The following is a 26,434-nucleotide window of genomic DNA, read 5'->3' as shown; positions in this document are numbered from 1 at the left end:
TGTAAAGTAAAACAATCGAGGTGGTATAAGGAAGCGAAAAGTGTCTAGCAAGATCTGCCAAATTTCTCATACAGCAGGTGCCACCGTCTTAAATTTGGTGCGTCTTCTGACTGTCGGTCTAAATTATAACAGCATTAGTAATTCTGCCCCATTGTATGTAGAAAAGTACCATTACTATTGACTCAATAATAACTCTTTATTTTTGCATAGAAGAAATAGGTTTTCTTTTAGAAAACGACAGTAAATTAAAGGGGCAGCGTCCCATTCTACATTCAGCTTACCCTGCAACACAATAATGGTTTAATCTTGAGATCTCCACAGTTCAGTGTGACTCAACCAATTACCATTTACAACTATTCTATATCTAACCTACAGGAAGGCTGTTCCTTCTTACAACAGTATTTATGACTTTGCATAAATATTCTCCAAGTGTTTGTAGCAAACTCTCCAGACCTCATTTATATTTTCAAGATCTGGATTTCAGAAGTTTGGTTGGAGAGCAGATCCCTAGAAACTCTCCCGTTTCAATAAATATTTTCGTTTAAGTTTGATTATTATCCCTAATTTATTATATTTCTTAATAATCATATTTAATTGTCCATTATTGTTAACATAAGTTAATATTTAGTTTTAAAAAGACCCTTCTTTTTCCAGAAGAATCGACTCCTTCTCATAAAATCATCAGCCCATCTTCTTCTGGAGTTGCGTATTCTCATGATGATGTCTCCGATTATGGGCCCAAACATCTGGCTTATAGGTTCTCCTCAGATCACATGGGCAGATATGAACAGCACAATAGTGTAGGGTCCAGATACCACTTAGACCCTAAAAATGCTTCTGGGGCTCCAGCCTTGAGTCCAAGAATTGAGATCACTCCATCTCATGAACTGTTTCATCCAGGTTCATACCGCAGCAGAGATTCAGATACTTTGGTAGAACATCAGCCAAACTTGGCTGCTACCTTGCAAGTCTATGGTTATGATGGCTACAGAGAACCGCTTTGCTTGAGCCCTGCTAGTAGTGGGTCATCAACAAGTTATATTTCAGAGACTAATTTCTCTCCTTACACCTCACCTTGCGTTTCACCAAATAATGGTCCTAATGATGACCTGTGTCCACAGATACAAAACTTCCCTCGTTATTCTCCTAGAGCTTCTCCAATAATGTCTCCACGGACAAGCATCACAGAGGACACCTGCCTGGGACCACGTTCTCCATCTCCTCGACCCAACTCACGGTCGTCATCCCCAGGGTTCAAAAGAAGGTACCCTTGTGCTGAGCTCTACAATAGCCATCAAAGCAACGTTTCTCCACGGCAGTCAAGAACGCCCTCTCCCCAGACATCACCCCGTGTTCATCCCAGGGACGATAACTCTTCACTGAGTTACAATAACCCTTCTGCATCTGCACATCTTATGGAAGACCTGAGCCTATCTGCCGATCCTTCATGTGGTGTACCGACAAAAATGTGGAAAAACAGCCCAGATCGTTCTCCAGTGGCTCCTCATAAGAGCATGCCATGTCAGGTTTATCAGCCTCCAGAGTATCTTGGGCCTTACGAGCATGACGAGAGGAAGAATTCTGATCCTGGTTCAATTCTACTTATTCCACCCACCTGGCCGAAGCAAATCTTACCTGCAATGCCCTACTACAGGTATAGTTATCCTTGATTTGGTTCTTCAGTGAAATAATAACTAGTTTATATTTAAAGGATAAAAATTTTAAAAAGCAGGATAATAGTTTGCACTTGCGTATGTAATGTGTTAAATATGTGTTTGTTTTTTTTTTTTTTTAAATGTTCTAGTAAACTGTTAGGAGCGGTCACTAGCAAGAATTTTTGAGCTTTAGTGTTGAAAATTCCTATAATGGAGTTAGTGGGCCTCTAATAAACTACACATACTCCCTGGAGCTACGTATTGTGGTCATAGTTCAAGGTATATCACAGGATATCAGCAGTCCAAGTTCTATAGGTGGAGTTTTCACTGATGACTAATTTCTGCTGTATATCTTTATGGATTATAAAACTCTCTGGATGATAAGAAGTGCCGGCGTTTAGATTTTTAGTCCATTAGAATATTTTAGCACATTTTTTTTTAAAGCAAAAAGTGAGTCTTAGGCCACACCACACTTTGGAGATCCACTGTCATATATATATATATATATATATATATATATATATATATACACACACACACACACACACACCTGTGTGGCTGACGGACAGCCCAATAGAGATTGAATAGAGCAACAGGGCACATGTGACCACCTCTCCATTCAGACTCCTCACTGCACAGCTCCGGACCACCATTCCAGTGGATAGGTGATAAATGTCTTTCGTGTGACAACCCCTTTAACGTAAAGTATGAGGGGCTTTATAGTCACAAAATCACAGTATTTTGTTTGTAATTATGAGCACATATAATGCTCTATCTAGAAGTCTTGGCTGCAAGATATTGTAATGTCTGTTAGCCCTAGTTTTGGTAGAAGACTGCTTTAATTTCCTCATTAATTGCTGTTAATTGCTAATATAGCTTTTATAAATGTCCCATAGAGTGTCAGCTTTAGAGCCTTGCCCAGAATTTGTTTTTACTGAAACTGCATAATGAGGGTAAAGGGCAAAATATCTTTGTGCTTTACTATGATCTGTAAAGAAAATATTTAATAATTGTTCAATTTCTGACAAACAAGTGCATGGCGTTGCTGTGTGTTTCTATCATTGATGTTGTCATTCTATTGTATACACTGATGTATAATATTTCTCTGAAAATGTTACAGCTTTTAGGCTAGGAATAGTTTGTAATTCTTGCCCCATATCAGGTGCATCACAGTAGCATGGAAAGATAATCCGTTATTTCCTATAGATTTTAGCTTTTTAACAGTCTGGAATTATGCAAAGCCTTAAAGAGAACTACATGTGCAGCATGTAATTGGCAGGGCTGCACAAACCCTGGGGCACTTTACACTTTTTTCCTACTCCTCCGTTATTTAGATATCAGTGCCGTTATATTTGGCCCCTGATATTTAAATAACCCCCCTGAACTGTCAATGGGACATGTAATGGCAAGGAGGCATATCGCTGTGACACTGTCCAATCAGCTACGGACAGTGCCACAGCAAGAGCTGGAGACAGGAGAGCGTGTGCGCACGCGCAGCTCGGAGCTGCGCACGCGCGCCCTCTCACTCATCAGCTCTCGACAGACCAGGACAAGACTGTGTGATCTCTCGTGAGTGCCTTCGGCTGTGATCTGGGCACCATGTCAGGCTGAAGACAAATGTGAGCCGTCTGAGAGCGGTCTTCACCCTGATAAGGAGCGCCCATCACAGCCGAAGCTGCACCTTCATTTCATCAACAGTTTGGGTCTCAGCCCCACCAATCCAAACTTATGATATGTCTCTATGACATGTCAAAAGTTTGATGAAAGTGTAGTCACTCTTTAATGTGAACCCAGCCTTCACGAAATGCATATCTTTGTCCATTAGAGTTCGAAGCATTGGAGATGTTTCACTTAATGTAAAAAAAAATGGATGGCATGGACGTCCATTGATTTCAGTGGAAAGCGCTTACTAGGGCGCTTCCAGACCGATGAACCATAACTAGTAGGAGGACTGTAGAATTTGGAAACGTGACATTTCCCATTTATAATTATGACTATTTTGACACTTGGTGTCTAAATCACCCAGCTCTGCATAATTTTGTGCATATTTTGATTAAACGTAGCTTAAGCTAGACCTGTAAGCATATCACTTGTGTCTTGTATATCCTGCAATGTCACACAGCAGTGCAATACACTGATCACATTTGTCAATTTGACATACAGCAAACGGCTGAAATATTATTAATATAAATTTATCCCAAGAGTCTTTATCCTAGAATGTCGCCACAATAGCCCCTACCAGTCTTAAACAAGTGGTTAAATACTGCACACAATCCTTTTATCCTCAGCAGTTTCTATATCTAATTTGCCGGATCTTTTATTATGATGCTCCATTTGGGAAGGAACTTTTCCACATTTGAAGCTGAAATGGCAGATGGCAATGTTGTATTTTTTTTCACCTTCCCCTGGATCAATGTTAGTCATGGGATCTAACATATCCACAAACATTTCTAAGGAAAGTCATTCCCATTGCAGATTCTCTGATAGTTAAGTAAACACTACAAGAGGAGTTTTATTTGTTAGTTAAAAATAAGAATTCTGAATGATGGAACAAATTTCTATTGGTTGGGACTGTAGACATCAGTTAGAAAATGTATTAGGCCGGGTTCACACGAGCACATTACGTCCGTAATGGACGGAACATATTTCGGCCACAAGTCCCGGACCGAACTCAGTGCAGGGAGCCGGGCTCCTAGCATCATAGTTATGTACGATGCTAGGAGTCCCTGCCTCGCTGCGGGACAACTGTCCCGTACTGTAATCATGTTTTCAGTACGGGACAGTAGTTCCACGGAGAGGCAGGGACTCCTAGAGTCGTACATAACTATGATGCTAGGAGCCCGGCTCCCTGCAGTGTGTTCGGTCCGGGACTTGCGGCCAAAATACGTTCCGTCCATTACGGACGTAATGACCTCGTGTGAACCCAGCCTCACTTGTCATTGGTCGAATCAAATCTGAAACAAATTTAAAGGAAGACTTAGATGACTTGCCCTTATTTTACACTGATGTTAGAGGTCAGATAATAAGATGGCAACAATGCAGAATTCATAAAGAAATTCTGGGAATATTTTTCTTGTACTGACACATTAATGCTTTGGTCACTTTTCCCATACAGCATCCCTGTTGCTTCACTTCCTCCCCTCGAATGGCCTCTGACAAGTCAAGCCGGTTCTTATGAGCTCCAGATACAAGTACAGCCAAAACCACACCATCGTGCCCACTATGAAACTGAGGGCAGCCGTGGAGCGGTGAAATCCACCACTGGAGGACACCCTATTATCCAGGTAAGTCTGATTTACTCAGAGATAGAAAAAAATGGTTCTGATTGAATGCTTTTTGATCAACAGGCACATTTGTGTGCTGTGGGGAACCTTTTGATGTTTACTGTGAGATAATTCAGGTAAAAACCCTTTTACACTGGCCAATTATCAGGCAAATGAGCATTCACAGAACGCTCGTTCCGGATAATTGCCCTGTCTAAACGGGGCAGCAATCAGCAGATGAACAAGCAAACGCTTGATGATTAGCTAATCGTATAGTTTTAAATGCTTAAAATATTATCGTTGTTGGCGGCACATCTCCCTGTGTAAACAGGGAGACGTCCTGCCGACACTATAGAAATGTATGGGGACGAGTGCTCGGAGTAACGAGCGCTCGTCCCCATACTAGCTCCTTGTGAAAAGAGCGCCGATCAACGAGCTGTCTCGTTGATCGGCGCTCGTTGCACCGGCCAAATTTTAATTGTTCCGTCCTTGGTTCATCATTCAGATGCTTTCTACACTTGGATAATAGGGCAAGGCTAGAAAAACTCAGCAGTTAGGTATGGGGTTAACATGGGAATCCATATCTGAATCCTAACGAGCGCTTGTCCCCATACTAGCTTGTGAAAGGAGCTGTCTCGTTGATTGGCGCTCGCTTACACAGCCCACGTTGGCCCGTGTAAAAGTACCCTTAAACTGGCCATTGACAGGAGAGTTTTCACTGACAATGTTATGTCTGATCCTATTGTTTCCCCTGAGATAAATGGCATTATTTGGTCTGGTGGCTGCTTACCCTTGTGCCCATCATAGAAATTAACCACCTGTTCTGTTGACAGTTTGGCTTTCAGCTGGCCATTGACATTTTATATTTGGTAACACAGCAACCAGTTTTGCTTGGATCTAATATCTATTTGTTGGGCCATAACCATTAGATTGTTGAATCACACCAGAATTCACTAGATCTAATGTCATTGGACAGTTTTAATATCACATTTGTTTAATTAAGACAAATGAATTATTTTTGCTCTGAAATAACCTCAAATCATAATTAGCTGATTTGTGGCAGAAAAGCTAAAGCCTAGTGTACTAATGTGAGGTCTTATCTGTAATAAGATCAGTCCTTCCCTGGACCAAAGTGCATAATGGAGAAGGTGTGTAATTACTTTCTAATCCATGACACAACCTGTCCAGAGTGTACATTGCAACTGTAGAATTGTCTGCCCTTTTTATGGCCATTTCAGCACTGGAGAGCTTGCCCCAGCCTTCCTGGTCTTTTCCTTGCTTATTACGTCATTGAGAGTAAACAAGTGTGTGTGAATGCTTGGATGAACAAGCATATTATTGTCATCTGGAGAGAGCTGTCCCTTACTCGCTGCAGACAGGTGTGTGCTCGATCCAGGGTGATGATAGGTTATTATTTGCACAAAGCATAGAGCAGATTTGCAGCCTGCAGCATAAGACAGGACAGCTATATATCTGCTTCATCTAAAAATATCCCGAGCAGCATATTTATTTTCTCTTAAGCAGTTGAAAAGTGGTGTTTTCATCTCGCCAGACTCCCCTTCCTGTGACTATAACCACTCATGACATAGTCTGTCCATCTACTCTATGGTCCTAACACATGAATGCTAGACGGACACCAGTGACACAGCCTGCTGGCTTATGAAACTTCTTCTACGTCATTCTAAGGTCTTAACCTCTTCAGTAACAACTACTAAGACCAAGCTATAATGGTAGAAGTTCACTGTTTATTAGCGCACGTGCTTGACGTTATAGGTCCTTTCTTACATAATTTTTATTTTTATCCATGGCAACATATTTGGGTCATGTTGCTGACTTTATTTCAAAATTGGGCAAGACCTTTCTATGCTATAAGTTTCTATGCTGTTCCTATAGAAACAGTCCTATTACTATGATTTATGCTGTTTGTGGCAAAGCCATGGCAAAATTATGTGTATTTAGCATGTTTTTTCCTAATGGGATAGTGTACCTCTCCCTGCCTCACTACTTATAAAATTCACTAGTATTTATTCTGTCATCATTTTAATTGTAAAAGGTTGATTTCCGCACCCTGTCCATTGTATGGTTGGGTTTACACATGTTTTTTCGTGTCATTTGATAATTCTATACATACTATTGATAATCCCTTTCACTACACCAAACTCTACTATAAAAGTTAAATATCCAAAGAAATCCAGCAACCTTCCAATCAATAGAAATCTTCAGACAATTATTGCTTAAATAGCAAATCCGGCGGTGTTGCTTGAATTGCTATCTAAGACTGAAGATTTATGTAGCCTGGGTGGTTGCTGGATTCCTTTTGGACTTTTAACCTCTAACTTTTTTAGTGCTGTTTGTATCCAGTCAAAATCTCTGAATGTTTTAAGTATTGTTGTATGATCAGTAGCAGTCAGTATTATAATTCGATCCCAAGACTGATCTTTGCACAATGATAACATGTAATCCCAGCCTGAAGGTACCCATACTCATTAGATGACAGGCATCCAAAACAGCCAATTTCAAGGGGGCCGGCTGACTATCAAATGCGTATGGGGGTGTCTTCTCACTCTTCACCGACGGCAGATGTTGGGGGAAAAAAAGGATCGGACTTATTGGATTTCAACATGGCTGATCCTTTGTTCCTGCGGAAGATAAGTTGTTGCCAGAGGTGTCTGTAGGCGACTTGTTCCCCTTTTCACCATTGAAAACCCATACACAGTCAGCCGAGCGTGCACGTATATGCGGGAGTCAGGAGAAATAGCTGTCGGCCGAACGAATGTTTGGCCAAAAGCTATCTGAAGTGTATGGCCGCCTGAAGTGCTAGTGTGTCTGCCTTTGCTTCTGTAAAGTGAGTCCATGAATGGTCCATAATTGAGGTATTAGTCGCACCTCCCATGCATAGTATGACCAACACTATGGCTGGTGGTCTGTATCTCTGAATTCAGTAATACTCTAATTCCCCATCAGTAGACATTGGCATATGAAATGCGTAGTGAACGCTTTTAACTCTGATTAGGTTACATTTGGCGCCCAGTGTGGAACTTTTGAAGTGTAACGCGCTGCTGTTAACTACTTGCTGTTATCTTGTGGGCGACATAAGTGATGGTGCTTCCTCTACTTTGTGTTTTTAACCACAGTCATGTGCATGGTCATGAACAATACCTGTTCTGGGCGGCTTGTGAAGTCTAGCACAAAAATGTGCATCTTGCCCAGAAACAAGGGTTGGCCGATGCCAGGCGATGATCATTTTTTTTTATTTGGTTAACATAAAATGAGCAAGGCCAAGTGTTGTATGTGTGTTTATTTAAAGCCACTTCGATGCAGGCACTATACCAGTACAAATGAGATGTGACTGAACACCGGAAAGTTCATTAATTTCCTCTTTCTTTGGTTAGAACTCACAAACAGCCGTCTCTTAGGTGGTTCAGTAAAAATAGAGGAAGGAAGTAACCTTGACGGAGAAAGGGCAGAAGCACAGTATTTGCTGAGGGCAATGGAGGATGTTGCAGCTTATGTTGGACTTGTGTATCCATATATATATTTTTTTTTATTTAGTCAGCAACTTGAAAATCACTTATCTAACTTTAAGGTACATAAATGTCCCCAAAATTATCCTTATTAACCCCTCTAGATCATATTTGGTTTTCATGATTTGCTCTTATATAATGCTCCACGTCTCACAAATAGGCCTCATTCACACATTGCCGATTTTGTCAGTATTTTGCATCAGTATTTTTAAGTCCAAGTCTGAATTGGATGCAAAGAAGAGAAGAAGTATACGTATTTCCATGATATTTACTTGTTTTGGCATCAAAATACTGACCAAAAGTGCAATGTGTGAATGAGGACTTGTGGTGTGAAACATGAGCAGTCCTGGGTCAAGGTCTCATTTGTTATCATTAAAATTGTTCTTCACAATCAGTTTGATCACTTCTTTTATTTTCTATCTACCAATTCTAGAAAAATTACATCATGAATCTGATCTATTATATTTGTTAAAGAACTTTTAAAGTCCATATTCCCTCTTAAGCCATCACGTCTTACCTCCTCAGGAGCCAGGAATTTGGCAAGAATACATGAAGTTAAAGATGACCGCTGCTGGGTACTAAAATATAATCCTCTCTCAGTATTTAATCAATTGGTGAAATCACTGAGCAAATTACCATTTTGTTTACCTAGCTCTCATAAGGTACAGGCAAGAAAGATCCCCTTGTTGGCTTGGACGATGAGTGTTCAGCTGCCTGAGCGCCCCTCGTTCCCTCCAGTCACAGACCGGATCACGTCTGTTCAGGGTTATAATATCAGACCAATTATGCAAAAAGATTAAGAAAACGTTTCAACAGAAAAATAGGATCTTTAAATCCCAAAATAGGGGATGAAAAAGCAGACATTACGTCTGGCTTTTCTTTGCTTGTGTGGCAAATGTGACTCAGGGTTCTTGGTTTCTATCCAGCCGGCCCTGTGTACTCTTTATAGATGTTTTTATTGTGAACAGCACACCTTTTTAATGCAAATAATTTCCTTCCCAGGTGTTGGCTGTATTATTATATGTGTGTGGTTTTTTTCTTAACACTGAAAATGTGCTCACGTTAATATACATTCGATTTCTGCCAAAGAAAACATTTCACTTTTAGATTTTTTTAAAATGTGAATTTTGCTTTGGAGAATTGTCCTCGTTCTCCTATCATCCCCATATAATCTTGGTGTGTTTGTTTTGAGTTTTATCTGCTACATATTATTTTACACACAGATGTATCGTGACCTAGGCAGGTGGTGCAAAGGAGGAGGTGTTGATAAATGGAAGGGTGTTCATTTGTTAGTCCTTCAATTTGGTAAACAGTAGAAAATATGTTCACCGGTGCTTGGGGTGAAATGCTGCAGGAGGCTATTATACACTACTTTTAATCGTGGCGATCCAATGTGGCGCTGCCCGAGATATAAAAAATAAAAATGCAATTTTTAGCTATAATAATTGCAAACTTTTGTTTAAAACCTACAAGATGTAGTAATAATAAAGAGAATATTTGTTTTTAATTATAGAACATCAAATTTTTTTATATTTGATATGACCTCCATATAATTTATGTATGCTGTACAGTAGCATTATGTAACTTTGTTTAAAGAGGTTGTCCAAGGTTGGACATATTTCACTTTTTTGATCTGCCAATTAGACAGGTCATGAAAGTTATCGGTGGCTGTCAAACCTCTGGGACCTCCACCAATTCCGAGGCTCCTATCTGGGTTGGATAGCTGTCTGCTCACTGGTCTTTTTCCATTGCTTCCATTCATTTCTCTGTAGATGGTCTACTTGTATTAAAATACAATTTTTAGATAAAATTTAGGAAGTAATGGGACGCTTAGGTGTAATGCATAAATGCTGCTTCTGTTGTTCTGTTATTTGTTTTGGACATTGTTGTTCAACTTTGTACACCCATTTTCTGAAAAACTAATAAAAAAATAGACTTTTGGGGAATTAGGCATGTTGCATAGATCAAATTGTACTATCTTTTTGAAGGTGCAAAATATTTTGTACTGTCACAAACAATAATGAATACAAAAAAATAGTATAGTGTACATCTTATACTGATCCTATATACAGACACTACATCTCCTCTGTGTACATCTTATACTGATCCTATATACAGACACTACATCTCCTCTGTGTACATCTTATACTGATCCTATATACAGACACTACATCTCCTCTGTGTACATCTTATACTGATCCTATATACAGATACTACATCTTCTCTGTGTACATCTTATACTGATCCTATATACAGATACTACATCTCCTCTGTGTACATCTTATACTGATCCTATATACAGATACTACATCTCCTCTGTGTACATCTTATACTGATCCTATATACAGATACTACATCTCCTCTGTGTACATCTTATACTGATCCTATATACAGACACTACATCTCCTCTGTGTACATCTTATACTGATCCTATATACAGATACTACATCTCCTCTGTGTACATCTTATACTGATCCTATATACAGATACTACATCTCCTCTGTGTACATCTTATACTGATCCTATATACAGACACTACATCTCCTCTGTGTACATCTTATACTGATCCTATATACAGACACTACATCTCCTCTGTGTACATCTTATACTGATCCTATATACAGATACTACATCTCCTCTGTGTACATCTTATACTGATCCTATATACAGACACTACATCTCCTCTGTGTACATCTTATACTGATCCTATATACAGATACTACATCTCCTCTGTGTACATCTTATACTGATCCTATATACAGATACTACATCTCCTCTGTGTACATCTTATACTGATCCTATATACAGATACTACATCTCCTCTGTGTACATCTTATACTGATCCTATATACAGACACTACATCTCCTCTGTGTACATCTTATACTGATCCTATATACAGACACTTCATCTCCTCTGTGTACATCTTATACTGATCCTATATACAGATACTACATCTCCTCTGTATACATCTTATACTGATCCTATATACAGACACTACATCTCCTCTGTGTACATCTTATACTGATCCTATATACAGACACTACATCTCCTCTGTGTACATCTTATACTGATCCTATATACAGATACTACATCTCCTCTGTATACATCTTATACTGATCCTATATACAGATACTACATCTCCTCTGTGTACATCTTATACTGATCCTATATACAGACACTACATCTCCTCTGTGTACATCTTATACTGATCCTATATACAGATACTACATCTCCTCTGTGTACATCTTATACTGATCCTATATACAGACACTACATCTCCTCTGTGTACATCTTATACTGATCCTATATACAGACACTACATCTCCTCTGTGTACATCTTATACTGATCCTATATACAGATACTACATCTCCTCTGTGTACATCTTATACTGATCCTATATACAGATACTACATCTCCTCTGTGTACATCTTATACTGATCCTATATACAGACACTACATCTCCTCTGTGTACATCTTATACTGATCCTATATACAGATACTACATCTCCTCTGTGTACATCTTATACTGATCCTATATACAGACACTACATCTCCTCTGTGTACATCTTATACTGATCCTATATACAGACACTTCATCTCCTCTGTGTACATCTTATACTGATCCTATATACAGATACTACATCTCCTCTGTATACATCTTATACTGATCCTATATACAGACACTACATCTCCTCTGTGTACATCTTATACTGATCCTATATACAGACACTACATCTCCTCTGTGTACATCTTATACTGATCCTATATACAGATACTACATCTCCTCTGTGTACATCTTATACTGATCCTATATACAGACACTACATCTCCTCTGTATACATCTTATACTGATCCTATATACAGACACTACATCTCCTCTGTGTACATCTTATACTGATCCTATATACAGATACTACATCTCTGTGTACATCTTATACTGATCCTATATACAGACACTACATCTCCTCTGTATACATCTTATACTGATCCTATATACAGACACTACATCTCCTCTGTATACATCTTATACTGATCCTATATACAGACACCACATCTCCTCTGTATACATCTTATACTGATCCTATATACAGACACTACATCTCCTCTGTATACATCTTATACTGATCCTATATACAGATACTACATCTCCTCTGTATACATCTTATACTGATCCTATATACAGATACTACATCTCCTCTGTGTACATCTTATACTGATCCTATATACAGATACTACATCTCCTATGTGTACATCTTATACTGATCCTATATACAGATACTACATCTCCTCTGTGTACATCTTATACTGATCCTATATACAGATACTACATCTCCTTTGTGTACATCTTATACTACATCTCCTCTGTGTACATCTTATACTGATCCTATATACAGATACTACATCTCCTCTGTGTACATCTTATACTGATCCTATATACAGATACTACATCTCCTGTGTGTACATCTTATACTGATCCTATATACAGACACTACATCTCCTCTGTATACATCTTATACTGATCCTATATACAGACATTACATCTCCTCTGTGTACATCTTATACTGATCCTATATACAGATACTACATCTCCTCTGTGTACATCTTATACTGATCCTATATACAGATACTACATCTCCTCTGTGTACATCTTATACTACATCTCCTCTGTGTACATCTTATACTGATCCTATATACAGATACTACATCTCCTCTGTGTACGTCTTATACTGATCCTATATACAGACATTACATCTCCTCTGTGTACATCTTATACTGATCCTATATACAGACACTACATCTCCTCTGTGTACATCTTATACTGATCCTATATACAGACACTACATCTCCTCTGTATACATTTTATACTGATCCTATATACAGATACTACATCTCCTCTGTATACATCTTATACTGATCCTATATACAGATACTACATCTCCTCTGTGTACATCTTATACTGATCCTATATACAGATACTACATCTCCTCTGAGTACATCTTATACTGATCCTATATACAGACACTACATCTCCTCTGTGTACATCTTATTCTGATCCTATATACAGATACTACATCTTCTCTGTGTACATCTTATACCGATCCTATATACAGATACTACATCTCCTCTGTGTACATCTTATACCGATCCTATATACAGACACTACATCTCCTCTGTACATCTTATACTGATCCTATATACAGACACTACATGTCCTCTGTGTACATCTTATACTGATCCTATATACAGACACTACATCTCCTCTGTGTACATCTTATACTGATCCTATATACAGACACTACATCTCCTCTGTATACATCTTATACTGATCCTATATACAGACATTACATCTCCTCTGTGTACATCTTATACTGATCCTATATACAGACACTACATCTCCTCTGTATACATCTTATACTGATCCTATATACAGGTACTACATCTCCCCTGTGTACATCTTATACTGATCCTATATACAGATACTACATCTCCTCTGTATACATCTTATACTGATCCTATATACAGATACTACATCTCCTCTGTGTACATCTTATACTGATCCTATATACAGATACTACATCCCCGCTGTGTACATCTTATACTGATCCTATATACAGATACTACATCCCCGCTGTGTACATCTTATACTGATCCTATATACAGATACTACATCTCCTCTGTGTACATCTTATACTGATCCTATATACAGATACTACATCTCCTCTGTGTACATCTTATACTGATCCTATATACAGATACTACATCTCCCCTGTGTATATCTTATACTGATCCTATATACAGACACTACATCTCCTCTGTGTACATCTTATACTGATCCTATATACAGACACTACATCTCCTCTGTATACATCTTATACTGATCCTATATACAGACACTACATCTCCTCTGTGTACATCTTATACTGATCCTATATACAGATACTACATCTCCTGTGTGTACATCTTATACTGATCCTATATACAGACACTACATCTCCTCTGTATACATCTTATACTGATCCTATATACAGACACTACATCTCCTCTGTGTACATCTTATACTGATCCTATATACAGACACTACATCTCCTCTGTGTACATCTTATACTGATCCTATATACAGATACTACATCTCCTCTGTGTACATCTTATACTGATCCTATATACAGACATTACATCTCCTCTGTGTACATCTTATACTGATCCTATATACAGATACTACATCTCCTGTGTGTACATCTTATACTGATCCTATATACAGACACTACATCTCCTCTGTATACATCTTATACTGATCCTATATACAGACATTACATCTCCTCTGTGTACATCTTATACTGATCCTATATACAGATACTACATCTCCTCTGTGTACATCTTATACTGATCCTATATACAGATACTACATCTCCTCTGTATACATCTTATACTGATCCTATATACAGATACTACATCTCCTCTGTGTACATCTTATACTGATCCTATATACAGACACTACATCTCCTCTGTGTACATCTTATACTGATCCTATATACAGATACTACATCTCCTCTGTGTACATCTTATACTACATCTCCTCTGTGTACATCTTATACTGATCCTATATACAGATACTACATCTCCTCTGTGTACGTCTTATACTGATCCTATATACAGATACTACATCTCCTCTGTGTACGTCTTATACTGATCCTATATACAGACACTACATCTCCTCTGTGTACATCTTATACTGATCCTATATACAGACACTACATCTCCTCTGTGTACATCTTATACTGATCCTATATACAGACACTACATCTCCTCTGTGTACATCTTATACTGATCCTATATACAGATACTACATCTCCTCTGTGTACATCTTATACTGATCCTATATACAGACACTACATCTCCTCTGTGTACATCTTATACTGATCCTATATACAGACACTACATCTCCTCTGTGTACGTCTTATACTGATCCTATATACAGACACTACATCTCCTCTGTGTACATCTTATACTGATCCTATATACAGATACTACATCTCCTCTGTATACATCTTATACTGATCCTATATACAGACACCACATCTCCTCTGTATACATCTTATACTGATCCTATATACAGACACTACATCTCCTCTGTGTACGTCTTATACTGATCCTATATACAGACACTACATCTCCTCTGTATACATCTTATACTGATCCTATATACAGACCCCACATCTCCTCTGTATACATCTTGTACTGATCCTATATACAGACACTACATCTCCTCTGTGTACATCTTATACTGATCCTATATACAGACACTACATCTCCTCTGTGTATACGTCTTAGGCTTCGTTCACATCTCCATCAGGGCTTCGTTCCTTTGGAGCTTTCCGTCGGAACGGAGCCCTGACTGACACAAACGGAAACCATAGGTTTCAATGGTGACTGATCCGGTGCCAATGGTTTCCGTTTATCTCCGTTGTGCAAGGGTTCCGTCGTTTGACGGAATGAATAGCGCAGTCGACTACGGTATTAACGGAGCCTTGCTGTTCGTATAATAAGATTGAGGATTATTATGTAGGCATTTCCCAAATCCTGTCTATTCGTTTAAAGGTTACCTGTGATGTTAAACATGCAGTCTGACCGGCGTGCATCATGTTATAGAGCAGGAGGAGCACAGTGCTCAGCAAATTCCATCTAATTTCCATTAGACTTTTAATGTTGCAGCATAGCGCATGCACAGCTCCTGATCGGTAGGGGTCCCAGTGGCTAGTGCCCCACCGATCTACCTGTTATCACTTATCCAGTAGATAGGGGGAATGGCTTCTTACAACCGCGATCCCGTTTCAACTTTTTAGTAGCCCAGTCATAGAAATTTTCCAACACTGCAATAATAAACAACCCAAAAAGTTAATCACCAGCAGCAAATTTCTAAGTGCATTGATGAACCCGGCTCCTGCCATTTGCCCAGCCCAGTTTTACAGTATATGATATATTATGACCTCTACTATAACTTGATTTAGAATTTTATGGACCCAGGTTCTTCAGTCCTACACATTACATTTTTACGTCTGTCACTGCGCTGTGTCCTCATGATCCCTCTACGAAACACCATCAACTCTGGGTCATAAATCTAACATTTTGAAGGGTAAATGATTTTTCTAAGTACATTCTCGGTGTACTTCTCTCGATGTTTTAAAACAGACATTACAGGTTTTTTTACAATGATTGTCAGAGGGTCTAGCTAAAAATATCTGGCTAAATAGTAGACTTCTATTCTTGAGATTCACAATACGTTCTGCCTGGTGGGATGCCAGGGTCGTCTAATCTCTTTGTCTGCCCAGAGGTGATAGATGCCAATTTTGGGAGAAGCAGACCAGAACACGTTAAGGAGAATTTATTGATATTAGCCCCTCGCTAAAAAGGTGCTGCAGTTATGTTTCTATGTGCCAGCTAAAACACATCAAAGGAAATGGCAATTTTAGTTTAGGATTATGTCTGCTGGACAGGCCATAGGGAATTGTTGTGCAATGTTGAATGGCCACATGGCTTCCTTTACCTAATTGATATTTTCACCATTAAATAAAGGTTGCTTTGTTAAAATAAATTTAATATAAAATTGTTTAACTTAATACCTAACTTTATAAATGTGCCAAATTATGTATTACACATGTACATTATATGATAAATAATATAGTAGTTTACATAATGCTATATAGACTTTAACAGATTTTTTACGTTTTATGGTTTTTATTTAAAGGGGAAATGTCTGAATACAAACTGCATATGTGTAGCTTGTTTTTTCTTTTTTTTTCTTTTTAACCCCTTCCCGACATTTGACGTATCCTTATGCCAAAGTCGGGTAGGGGAAGTATGGAGCGGGCTCACGGAGTGAACCCGCTCCATACGATGCGGGTGTCGGCTGTTTGTTACAGAGCTCGATCCCTCTCATTTAACTCGTTAAATGCTGCGGTCAATAGCGACCGGAGCATTTAAATCGTTAGAAATAGGGGGCGACATCCTCTAACAGCTCATCACGTCCCTCACAATGCAATCGCGGGGGGGGGGGCGGCGATGGTTGCTATGGCTGCCTGGGGGCCTAATGAAGGCCCCAGGTCCACCATCTTTGTGTACCTATTAAGCGCTGCCTCCGGCCGGTCAGAATCACGATATACTGCAATACAATAGTATTGCCGTATATCGTGCAAGAGATCTAATGATCGCTGGTTGAAGTCCCCTAGGGCTAATAAAAAATAGCAAAAATTAGTTAAATAACGTTTTTTTTCTTTTTGTGTAAAAAAAAAAATTTCACGCTTTCCCCCTAGAGCATAGTAAAAAAAAAACATTATTGGTATCGCCAAAGTCTGAACTATTACAATATATCATTATTTAACCCGCACGGTGAACGCCGTAAAAAAAATAAATTGTAAACGCCAGAATCTCTATTTTTTGGTCGCCTCATCTCCCACAAAATATTAAATAAAAAGTGATCAAACGTCGCATAATACCCCAAGATGGTATCATTAAAAACTACAGCTTATCCGGCAAAAAATAAGTCCTCATATCACTTAATCGACAGAAAAATAAAAAAGTTATGGCTCTCGGAATTTGGCGACACAAAATAAATTTTCTTTTTTATACTTAGGTTTTTACTTATAAAAGTAGTAAAATACAGAAAAAACTATATATATTTGGTATCGCCGTAATCGTATTGACCCGCAGAATAAAGTTAACATATTGTTTTAATTGCAAAGTGAATTCCGTAAAAACGGCGCAAAAAAACATGGAGGAATCACAGTTTTTTGTTTTTTTTTCATTTTCTACCCCACAAATAATTTTTTTCCCGTTTCCTAGTACATTATATGGCAAAATATCGACTGAAAAATAAAGACGTTATGGCTTTTGGAAGGTGGGGAGGGGTTAAAGTCAGTTATTGTTACCGGTAGTACAAGAACAACATAGAAACCGTTAAAGGGAATTCCCACCTTTGCAAGTAAGCCTGGGTTCACACACACTATTTATGGACGTAATTCGGGCGTTTTAGCCCCGAATTACGTCCGAAAATACGGCTCCAAAGCGGCAGCAAACATCTGCCCATTCATTTGAATGGGTTTTATGATGTTCTGTGCCGACGGTCATCTTTTTTACGCGCCGCTGTCAAAAGACGGCGCGTAAAAAAGACGCCCACGTCAAAGAAGTGCCTGTCACTTCTTGAGACGTAATTGGAGCCGGTTTCCCTTGACTCCATGGAAAAACAGCTCCAATTACGTCCGTAATGGACGCAGCGAAAAACGCGTGAAATTCCGGAGCTATTTTCTCCTGAAAACAGCTCCGTCATTTCAGATGCAACGGAGGCTGCCGTGTGAACATACCCTTATTGTATACGCAGGGTCTGTTTGTAGTTTGTAACTTGTAACCATGTGTAGTCACCAAAGAATTGCAAAGGAATTGTCTGCATAAAATTATAGTCTTGATTACAAATTTCCTATGTTTAAGTTGTTCCCCCTTCCCCCAGATAAATTGGAGAAATAAATAAATGACAGGTGTGTTATCGTATGCCATATTTTGCATTTGGAGGTCATAGAGGGGGTCCATCCTGCTACTGTTGGGTTGTTGCACGGAGCAGCGCCCACTTTGGAGGACTTGGTGTGGTCGCCTATTATGTTCATTGGACAGTTTTCTGTTATAAGCAAACACAATATTTTAAAACTATACTCAGAGGTGGGTTGAAAGATAGCAGCGGCTTGTGTCTGCCCTGATAAAAACTGGAGGCGCTCTTTATGAATGAGCAAAGTTTTTAGTGCTTTGAATGAATGCAAATGATAAAATAATAATAATATGATGTAAACTCTATCAGACTAGGCAATTGCTGTGTAGTTTTCACAGTTTGTCTTCTCGTTTGAAGATGGATTGAAATTTTGCAAAAGAACCTATACATACGGAGTCTGAAATTTCAATCCTCCATGGCCTTTGGGTTAAGATTTACTGCCAAGGCTATAAGGGGCTACTGTTTGTTTTATGACCGAACACAGTGGTTCTGAGTGTCACTGACGGGGCCTCCCACGTGGCTGTCTCTTCTGTGGTAGCATGATGAAACCACAGTACTCAGCAGTTCATACTGTATAGCTGTAGGGTCTCTCTGTGGGAATCCGTCTCTCCCTTTTAGAGTGTGGGAGGAAACTGGAATACCCATAGGAAACACATGTGAACATCCCAACTTCCTATGTATGTAGTGTTGATTAGGTTTAAACCCATGGAGTCAAAGCTGCAAGACATCAGCGCTCATAATAAATAATTCCACTTATGAAAATTACAAATGTCAGTAAGTATTTTTTATAGCATCTAGAAGGCACTACATTTTAAAGGGGTTTTCCAGCTCCTGACAACTGATGACCTATCCACCGGATAAGTCATCAGTACATGGTCTGTGGGGGTCTGACACGCGGGCCCCGCACAGATCAGCTGATCCGGTGCCTTCGTGCACCGGACGTACATGCCGGAAGAACTTCGCTACAGCCACGGAATAGCGGCCGACCTGCAGTACTATTTCAAGTGAATAGGAGCAGACCTGCAGTTCTGCAGCATGGCCGCTATTCTATGTACGGAGCCAACTGCTTCCGGACATAGCATTCTGTGCCACAACATCCAGTGCCCGCAGGTCACCGGAGCGGCTTATCGGTCCGGGTGTCAGACCCACACCAATGACATACTGATGACCTATCCGGTGGATAGGTCATCAGTTGTCAGAAGGTGGACAACCCCTTTAAGAAGATCGATGAATGCGGAAAAATACCTCTTAACTTTATATGAAGAGAAGAGATTTCACTCGTGTTACATGACTTACGTTATGTTACATAATCCAATTTCGGGAATCAATAGTACACACGTTAGTCTAAAATAAAGTGTGTTTTTTTTGTTCACCTTATAAGTGAAGGGCTCGATCCTTATAATATCATTGTGTAGCATACGCTGCTCTATTATATATTCAACCAAGGGAACCCCACATCGCGCCTGACTTAAATCCTCAAACATATTATTTTATTTGTATGTGTGTCTTTACTCGGTCCTGGGGCTTCTCTCAACTGGACAATAATGGTAAGGATCCAGTGCTAACATACCGTGTACACAAGGCTGTGCACACAAGGCTGTGTAAATACTGAGTCCCTGTGACATTGGGGAGGATATTCTTTGTGATTGCTGCATACAGACAGACGCTCAATGTTGCCCTGCCTCAAAGTGCAGTAAAAATGTAAACGTATGATGAGTGGTTGGCACATGGCTCTTAGACGTGTTGTCAGGGATCACAGTTCAATAACTCACTGACTTGAAGCTGGAGCGACTGCCGCGTTCCCCTTTATCTTACATTGTGAAACGAGGGGCTACTGTTCCTTTACAAATTAAATAATGCTTTATTTGCTTATAGTTCCTCTTTTATAAATGCTGTAAATCCTCAAGACTAAGAACTGCGCAGTTTATTTGTGTAATCCAGATGACTATCACAAGATATTTACATGATTTTTTGGAATCTTTTTTTTATAGTTGAAGAATAGCTTTTTTTCAGCTGCTTCTCTCTTCATTACTTCATTATCTGTGTGTGTTCATTTCTAAAAAAAAAAAAGTCAATAAAAGGACATCTGTCCGCTAAAGAAAGTCATCACGTATCCAAGACATCTGCCGAAGTTAATATCTCAGTATTCTAAATTTAATAGAAAGATCAGCATTCTTCATATCTTCAGTAAGAAATGTGAAATTATATCAAAATCATATTCTGATCTTCATCAGTTTGTTCCTTTCACTTGTGCTCTTACTACCCTTGAGGACATATCTCTTCAATACTTTGTTGAGGATCTGTTGCATGTGATTTGTTCAATGGGTTGTCTGGTATTGCAACTCAACTAAGCTCAGCTATGTTGCAGTACCAGACACAGCCCATAGACAGGTGGCGCTGTTTCTAGAAGAAACTAGACCCTTTATTTTTCCTAATCATAGAAACCCATTTTAATTGCGCGTATGAATTTTCCTTTTGGATTTTGTTTTTTAACACATTGCATTCACTACTATTTTACTATTTCTACAGCTTCATGGCTACATGGAAAACAAGCCTCTGGGACTACAGACCTTCATTGGGACAGCAGATGAACGCATCCTCAAGCCACATGCTTTCTACCAGGTCCATCGTATTACAGGAAAAACTGTTACTACCACCAGCTATGAAAAGATTGTTGGCAGCACCAAAGTCCTGGAGATTCCATTGGAGCCAAAGAACAATATGAGAGCAACGTAAGCACAAAGAATAGGCTTTTTCTGATAATTTTACATTTTTAGTAGGAAAGACTTTCACTACTTAAAGCCATGATGGGCATTCCATTTAAAGAGTCTCTGTCACCACATTATAAGTGGCCTATCTTGTACATGTAATGTGGATTACAGCAGTGTTTTTTATTTAGAAAAACAATCATTTTTGACGGAGTTATGACCTATATTAGCTTTATGCTAATGAGTTTCTCATTGGACAACTGGGTGTGTTTTACTTTTTGACCAAGTAGGAGTTGTGGAGAGAAGTGTATGACGCTGACCAATCAGTGACCAATCAGCGTCATACACTTCTCTCCATTCATTTACACTGCACATAGCGATATAGCTATATCACTATGTGCAGCCACATAAATAAACACACTATAACATTACTGCAGTGTCCTGACAATGAATATACATTACCTCCAGCCAGGACGGGATGTGTATTCAGAATCCTGTCACTTCTCTGCACTTCTCTGTGATTTACAGCATAGCAGGCGGAGTCTCGCGAGATTACGCTGTAAGCTGTCATTTACTACGAGATCTCGCTGTGCTGTGCTGTAAATTACAGAGAAGTGCAGAGAAGTAGTCAGGATTCTGAATACACATCCTGTCCTGGCTGGAGGTAATGTATATTCATTGTCAGGACACTGCAGTAATGTTATAGTGTGTTTATGTGGCTGCACATAGCGATATAACTATATCACTATGTGCTGTGTAAATGAATGGAGAGAAATGTATGACGCTGATTGGTCAGCGTCAGACACTTCTCTCCACAATGCCCATTTGGTCAAAAAGTAAAACACGCCCAGTTGTCCATTGAGAAATTCATTAGCATAAAGTTAATATAGGTCATAGCTCCGTCAAAAATGATCCTTTTTCTAAATAAAAAAAACACTGCTGTAATCTACATTACAGCGCCGATCACATCATTTACTATATAGGCCACTTATAATCTGGAGACAGAGACTCTTTAAAGGCCCTTTTACACCGGCCGATAATGGAGACATCGTTGATTGGCACTCGTTTGCTGCTGTCACACGGAGCTATGGATGGAGACGAGCGGTCGTTACTCCGATCGCTTGTCCCCATACATTATTATCATGTCTGCAGAGCATCTCCCTGTTTACACTGGGAGACGTGCTGCCGACAACGATAATATTTCACTTTTTGCTCGTTCATCCGCTGATCGTTCCCGTTTACACTGGGTAATTATCGGCAACGAGCATTCTGAGAACGCTCGTCTGTCCGATAATTGTCCAGTGTAAAACCCCTTAACTCTCCAAATTCCAGTGTTGTAATAGGGAGCATATAATGGTTCAAAGCAGGAGGTAATCTTAACGTTGTTAAAGACGGCCGTAAATTTGTATCTCTGAATATTGTCCACAGAACAGTTATCTTGCCTTGTGGTAATTGCCAAAGCGTGGGTGTATTTTCCCACAGAATCAAAAGCTGTCCAAAATATCATGGTTACAAACAGCGTGAATAGGCGGCCTTCCAGTCATCTTGGCTAATCAAGATGTAACTTAACCCTTTCTACAGGGATAAAACATTTAGTAGTGGTACTTGTTAGAACAGTTTCCTTGAGAGGCCGCAGTTGGCAGGAAATTCTGTTATGTATTTTATATTACACAGCCCCCTTGCGGTCAATTGGCGTCTTATAATACATGGATATACTCGGACTACCAAAATGAGAGCCCTCTTTGTAGCTTCCCTCAAGGGGACCCCCTTTTTATTACTTCTGTATGCTGTAATCAGGCATATGGAAATGGACTATCAAAAGTGGGCAGAAGAACCATAAAATGTTAAAGTCTTCATTTCTTCTAAATAACTTTTCACCATTCCAAAATTAATTTGAGTGAGAACCATTTGTTTAAAAATCTGTGTATCGGTGTCATTACTGCTAGCATATATAAATAAAGCTTGTGTACTGTGCAGTAGGGAACAACAAGGGACTGTAATTGAATATGAAGTTTAAAAAGTAATTGGTAAATGGTATAGCAGCGAACGGGGAAAATCATAAGTTCCATACTAAATGGTATGTGTGTAGTGTTGGCAAAACATACTAGTGGACATTCATTCAGCCTAGTGTGAAGCCAGCCAGAGACTATTATGCATTTGATCAGGTCCCCGCTTCCCCAGCCATTTTTGTAATGTTCCTTTTTGAAGGTCATGCACTTCACAAATATTTTATACGACGGGAACAATTACTCCAGGCATGTATGGTTGAATTGACTGATTTGTTGACGTGTCTCATTAGCAATTCATTTGTTACCAAAGATACACAGTATTGACACGAGTGCTAATTATTATTTGTATTGGCCATATTATTGATATATCTATGACTGATAACAAAGAAAAGTAGTGCAGCGGACTGTGGTGCCCAGTCAGTCATTTAACTGCGCTAGAAAACGGTTAAGGCTATTGTTCACATCTGCGTCGGGGCTCCGTTCCGACATTCCGTCAGAGCTTTCCATCAGAACGGAGCTCTGACTAACACAAACGAAAACCATAGGTTTCCATTTCCATCACCATTGTTCATCAATCGGAATCACTTCGGAATCAATACCGTAGTCGACTGAGCTATTGATTCCCATTGATGAATGAAGCCTCACTAGTTGTCTGCTGTTGGCGATGCCACTTTTTTAGTTGCACTACTATCTGATAGTGATTATCTGTAATGTAAATGGGGACCTATACTAAGATAAGCTCATGCTTTATTGCACTAATGTAATGTGATGTGATCTGTCATATCTTCTCTGTTTACAGAATTGATTGTGCTGGGATACTAAAGCTAAAAAATGCTGACATCGAGTTGAGAAAAGGGGAAACCGACATTGGGAGGAAGAACACTCGAGTGCGCCTTGTCTTCAGAGTACACATTCCAGAAGCCAGTGGTAGGATTGTCTCTCTGCAGGCAGCATCCAACCCTATAGAATGCTGTAAGTACTGTTCACATCACGCTCTCTGTTCACCATAATATTGAAAATACCTGAGTATCTTTATTTTCCAATGATTTAGGCCCCATTCACACGACCGTGCTCGTAATTATGACTCGTAATTACGAGCATGGCCGCCGGGCACGGCCGTTTTTCCGAGCCGTGCTCCCATTATAAAGTATGGTAGCACGGCCCGTAAAATAAAAAAATAGAACATGTTCTATCTTTTTCAACGGCACGGGCACCTTCCCGTGAGAAAACGGGAAAGTACCCGTGGCCAACAGAAGTCTATGGGCCCGTTATTTCGGGTCGTAATTACGACCCGTAATAACGGGTGTTTTTACGGTCGTGTGCATGAGGCCTTCTAGTGATTTATGGCAGATCTTTCCTCTGAAACCATTGTTGTTATCCCTACAGCTTTTATTCAGTTGCAATTGGTAGCATTATTCGGTTTGAAATAAAGATCTTAAGAATAACTTGGCAACCTATTAGTTATAGCTAGGATAGGGTACTATGTGCAAATAGACATTGTAACTAATCATATACTAAACGGTTAGGTGCCATTCATACATATTAATGCTTTAGCGCAGGAGTAGTAAAAGTTGTATTCAATGAAGCAAAAAAGTTAATATGTTTAGTTGCATGTGATTACTAAACTCTTTTTTAATAATTCTTCTTGATGTTCCTCTGTGAAGCTTGTGACCGGGTAACAACGAGGTTTATTGAGCAGATCTGTCACAACGCCAGCACAGCCTTCTTCGGTTGGTTGGTTGCAGTTGAATCGTGCACGCACTCCCACAACTTATCATTGGTCTGATTACCAACAAGCGACTTCCTCAGTAGTCTTTCTTGTTAGTTAAAGGGGTGAGATAAACATCAGTAGTGCTGAAGAAGAGTCAGAGCACCAGTGTCTGCTTTACAAGTGAAAATATTAACCGTTTATACCTGAATTCTGCTACTGAGCTTTTGTATGCCACGTGTGAACATACTTTTAGGGAAATGCACATAATCCAGTTCACTAACATTATACCAAAAGTATCTCCAAAAAATGACACACTAGATATTAAAGGTAAAATATGTTTTAGAGTGGGCCACTCATTTATAAAGTCTTCCTCTTCAATACTGCTATATGTTTGGAGCTCTGAATTTTGTTCTAATTCTGACGTAGTGAATAGCAAAACAGGCGTGGGCCTGTGCAGTTACTACAGTATTCCTGTGAGTATCAGAAGCTGCTACGTATCAGGGGTTGTGCAAATCGGGGGAGTGCTGATCACAATCTGGCAGGGTGTACCAAAATCAGTTCTCAGGAAACCTTGGCTGGAATGGTGAATTTTTATTGCCTGAGAAGTGGGTCTGTATTGGCAAGTGACTAACTTTGAAGACTAGGTTTTTTTTTTTTTTTGAGGTTTTATTTGCAGCATCAGCCCACAAAGTGTCTTTTTAATTTAAACACAGACACAAACTTTAGGGGTCTACTTTTAAATATTTGAACGTTTGGGGTTTTCCTCCTGAGTGTGGTTTTTGGTTAGAATCTCTGGTATATCGTAAGCCATTGGTCGCCAGAAAAAGAAAAAAAAAATCAGCTTTGGGGTCTGTACGTTCTGCAAACATAGCAGCTTTGTGCAGCTTCAGTGACTTGCTGAATCATGGATTAGCTATTGAAAATGAAAAGTGCACAGCAAATGTCTTCTTTTGCACTAGTTAAAAGCCCATCTATTGTAAGAGTGGTTGCTATTTTAATGTATATCTCCAATTTATTTTATAAGGCTTTAA

General features: G+C 39.3%; 1 protein-coding gene across 7 annotated transcripts in view; it reads left to right on the top strand.

Moving 5' to 3' along the window:
* The window catches only part of NFATC2 (nuclear factor of activated T cells 2), a 99,410-nt gene that overhangs the window by 22,275 nt on the left and 50,701 nt on the right, over nt 1-26,434 (top strand). For all 7 annotated transcript variants that reach the window (XR_012851559.1, XM_075845509.1, XM_075845506.1 and 4 more), the window contains 4 exons: nt 655-1,654; nt 4,771-4,939; nt 21,505-21,707; nt 24,492-24,664. Coding sequence is in view for 6 of the 7 variants with exons in the window: in XM_075845506.1 (XP_075701621.1) it covers nt 655-1,654; nt 4,771-4,939; nt 21,505-21,707; nt 24,492-24,664 (1,545 nt within the window). In the remaining variant the exon portion in view is untranslated. The remainder of the gene's footprint in view (nt 1-654; nt 1,655-4,770; nt 4,940-21,504; nt 21,708-24,491; nt 24,665-26,434) is intronic.

Source organism: Rhinoderma darwinii, chromosome 13 (genome assembly GCF_050947455.1).
Source record: "Rhinoderma darwinii isolate aRhiDar2 chromosome 13, aRhiDar2.hap1, whole genome shotgun sequence".
In the NCBI taxonomy this organism is placed as follows: Eukaryota; Metazoa; Chordata; class Amphibia; order Anura; family Rhinodermatidae; genus Rhinoderma; species Rhinoderma darwinii.
Note: the sequence above shows the minus strand (reverse complement) of the source record. Positions and strands in the feature narration are given on the sequence as shown.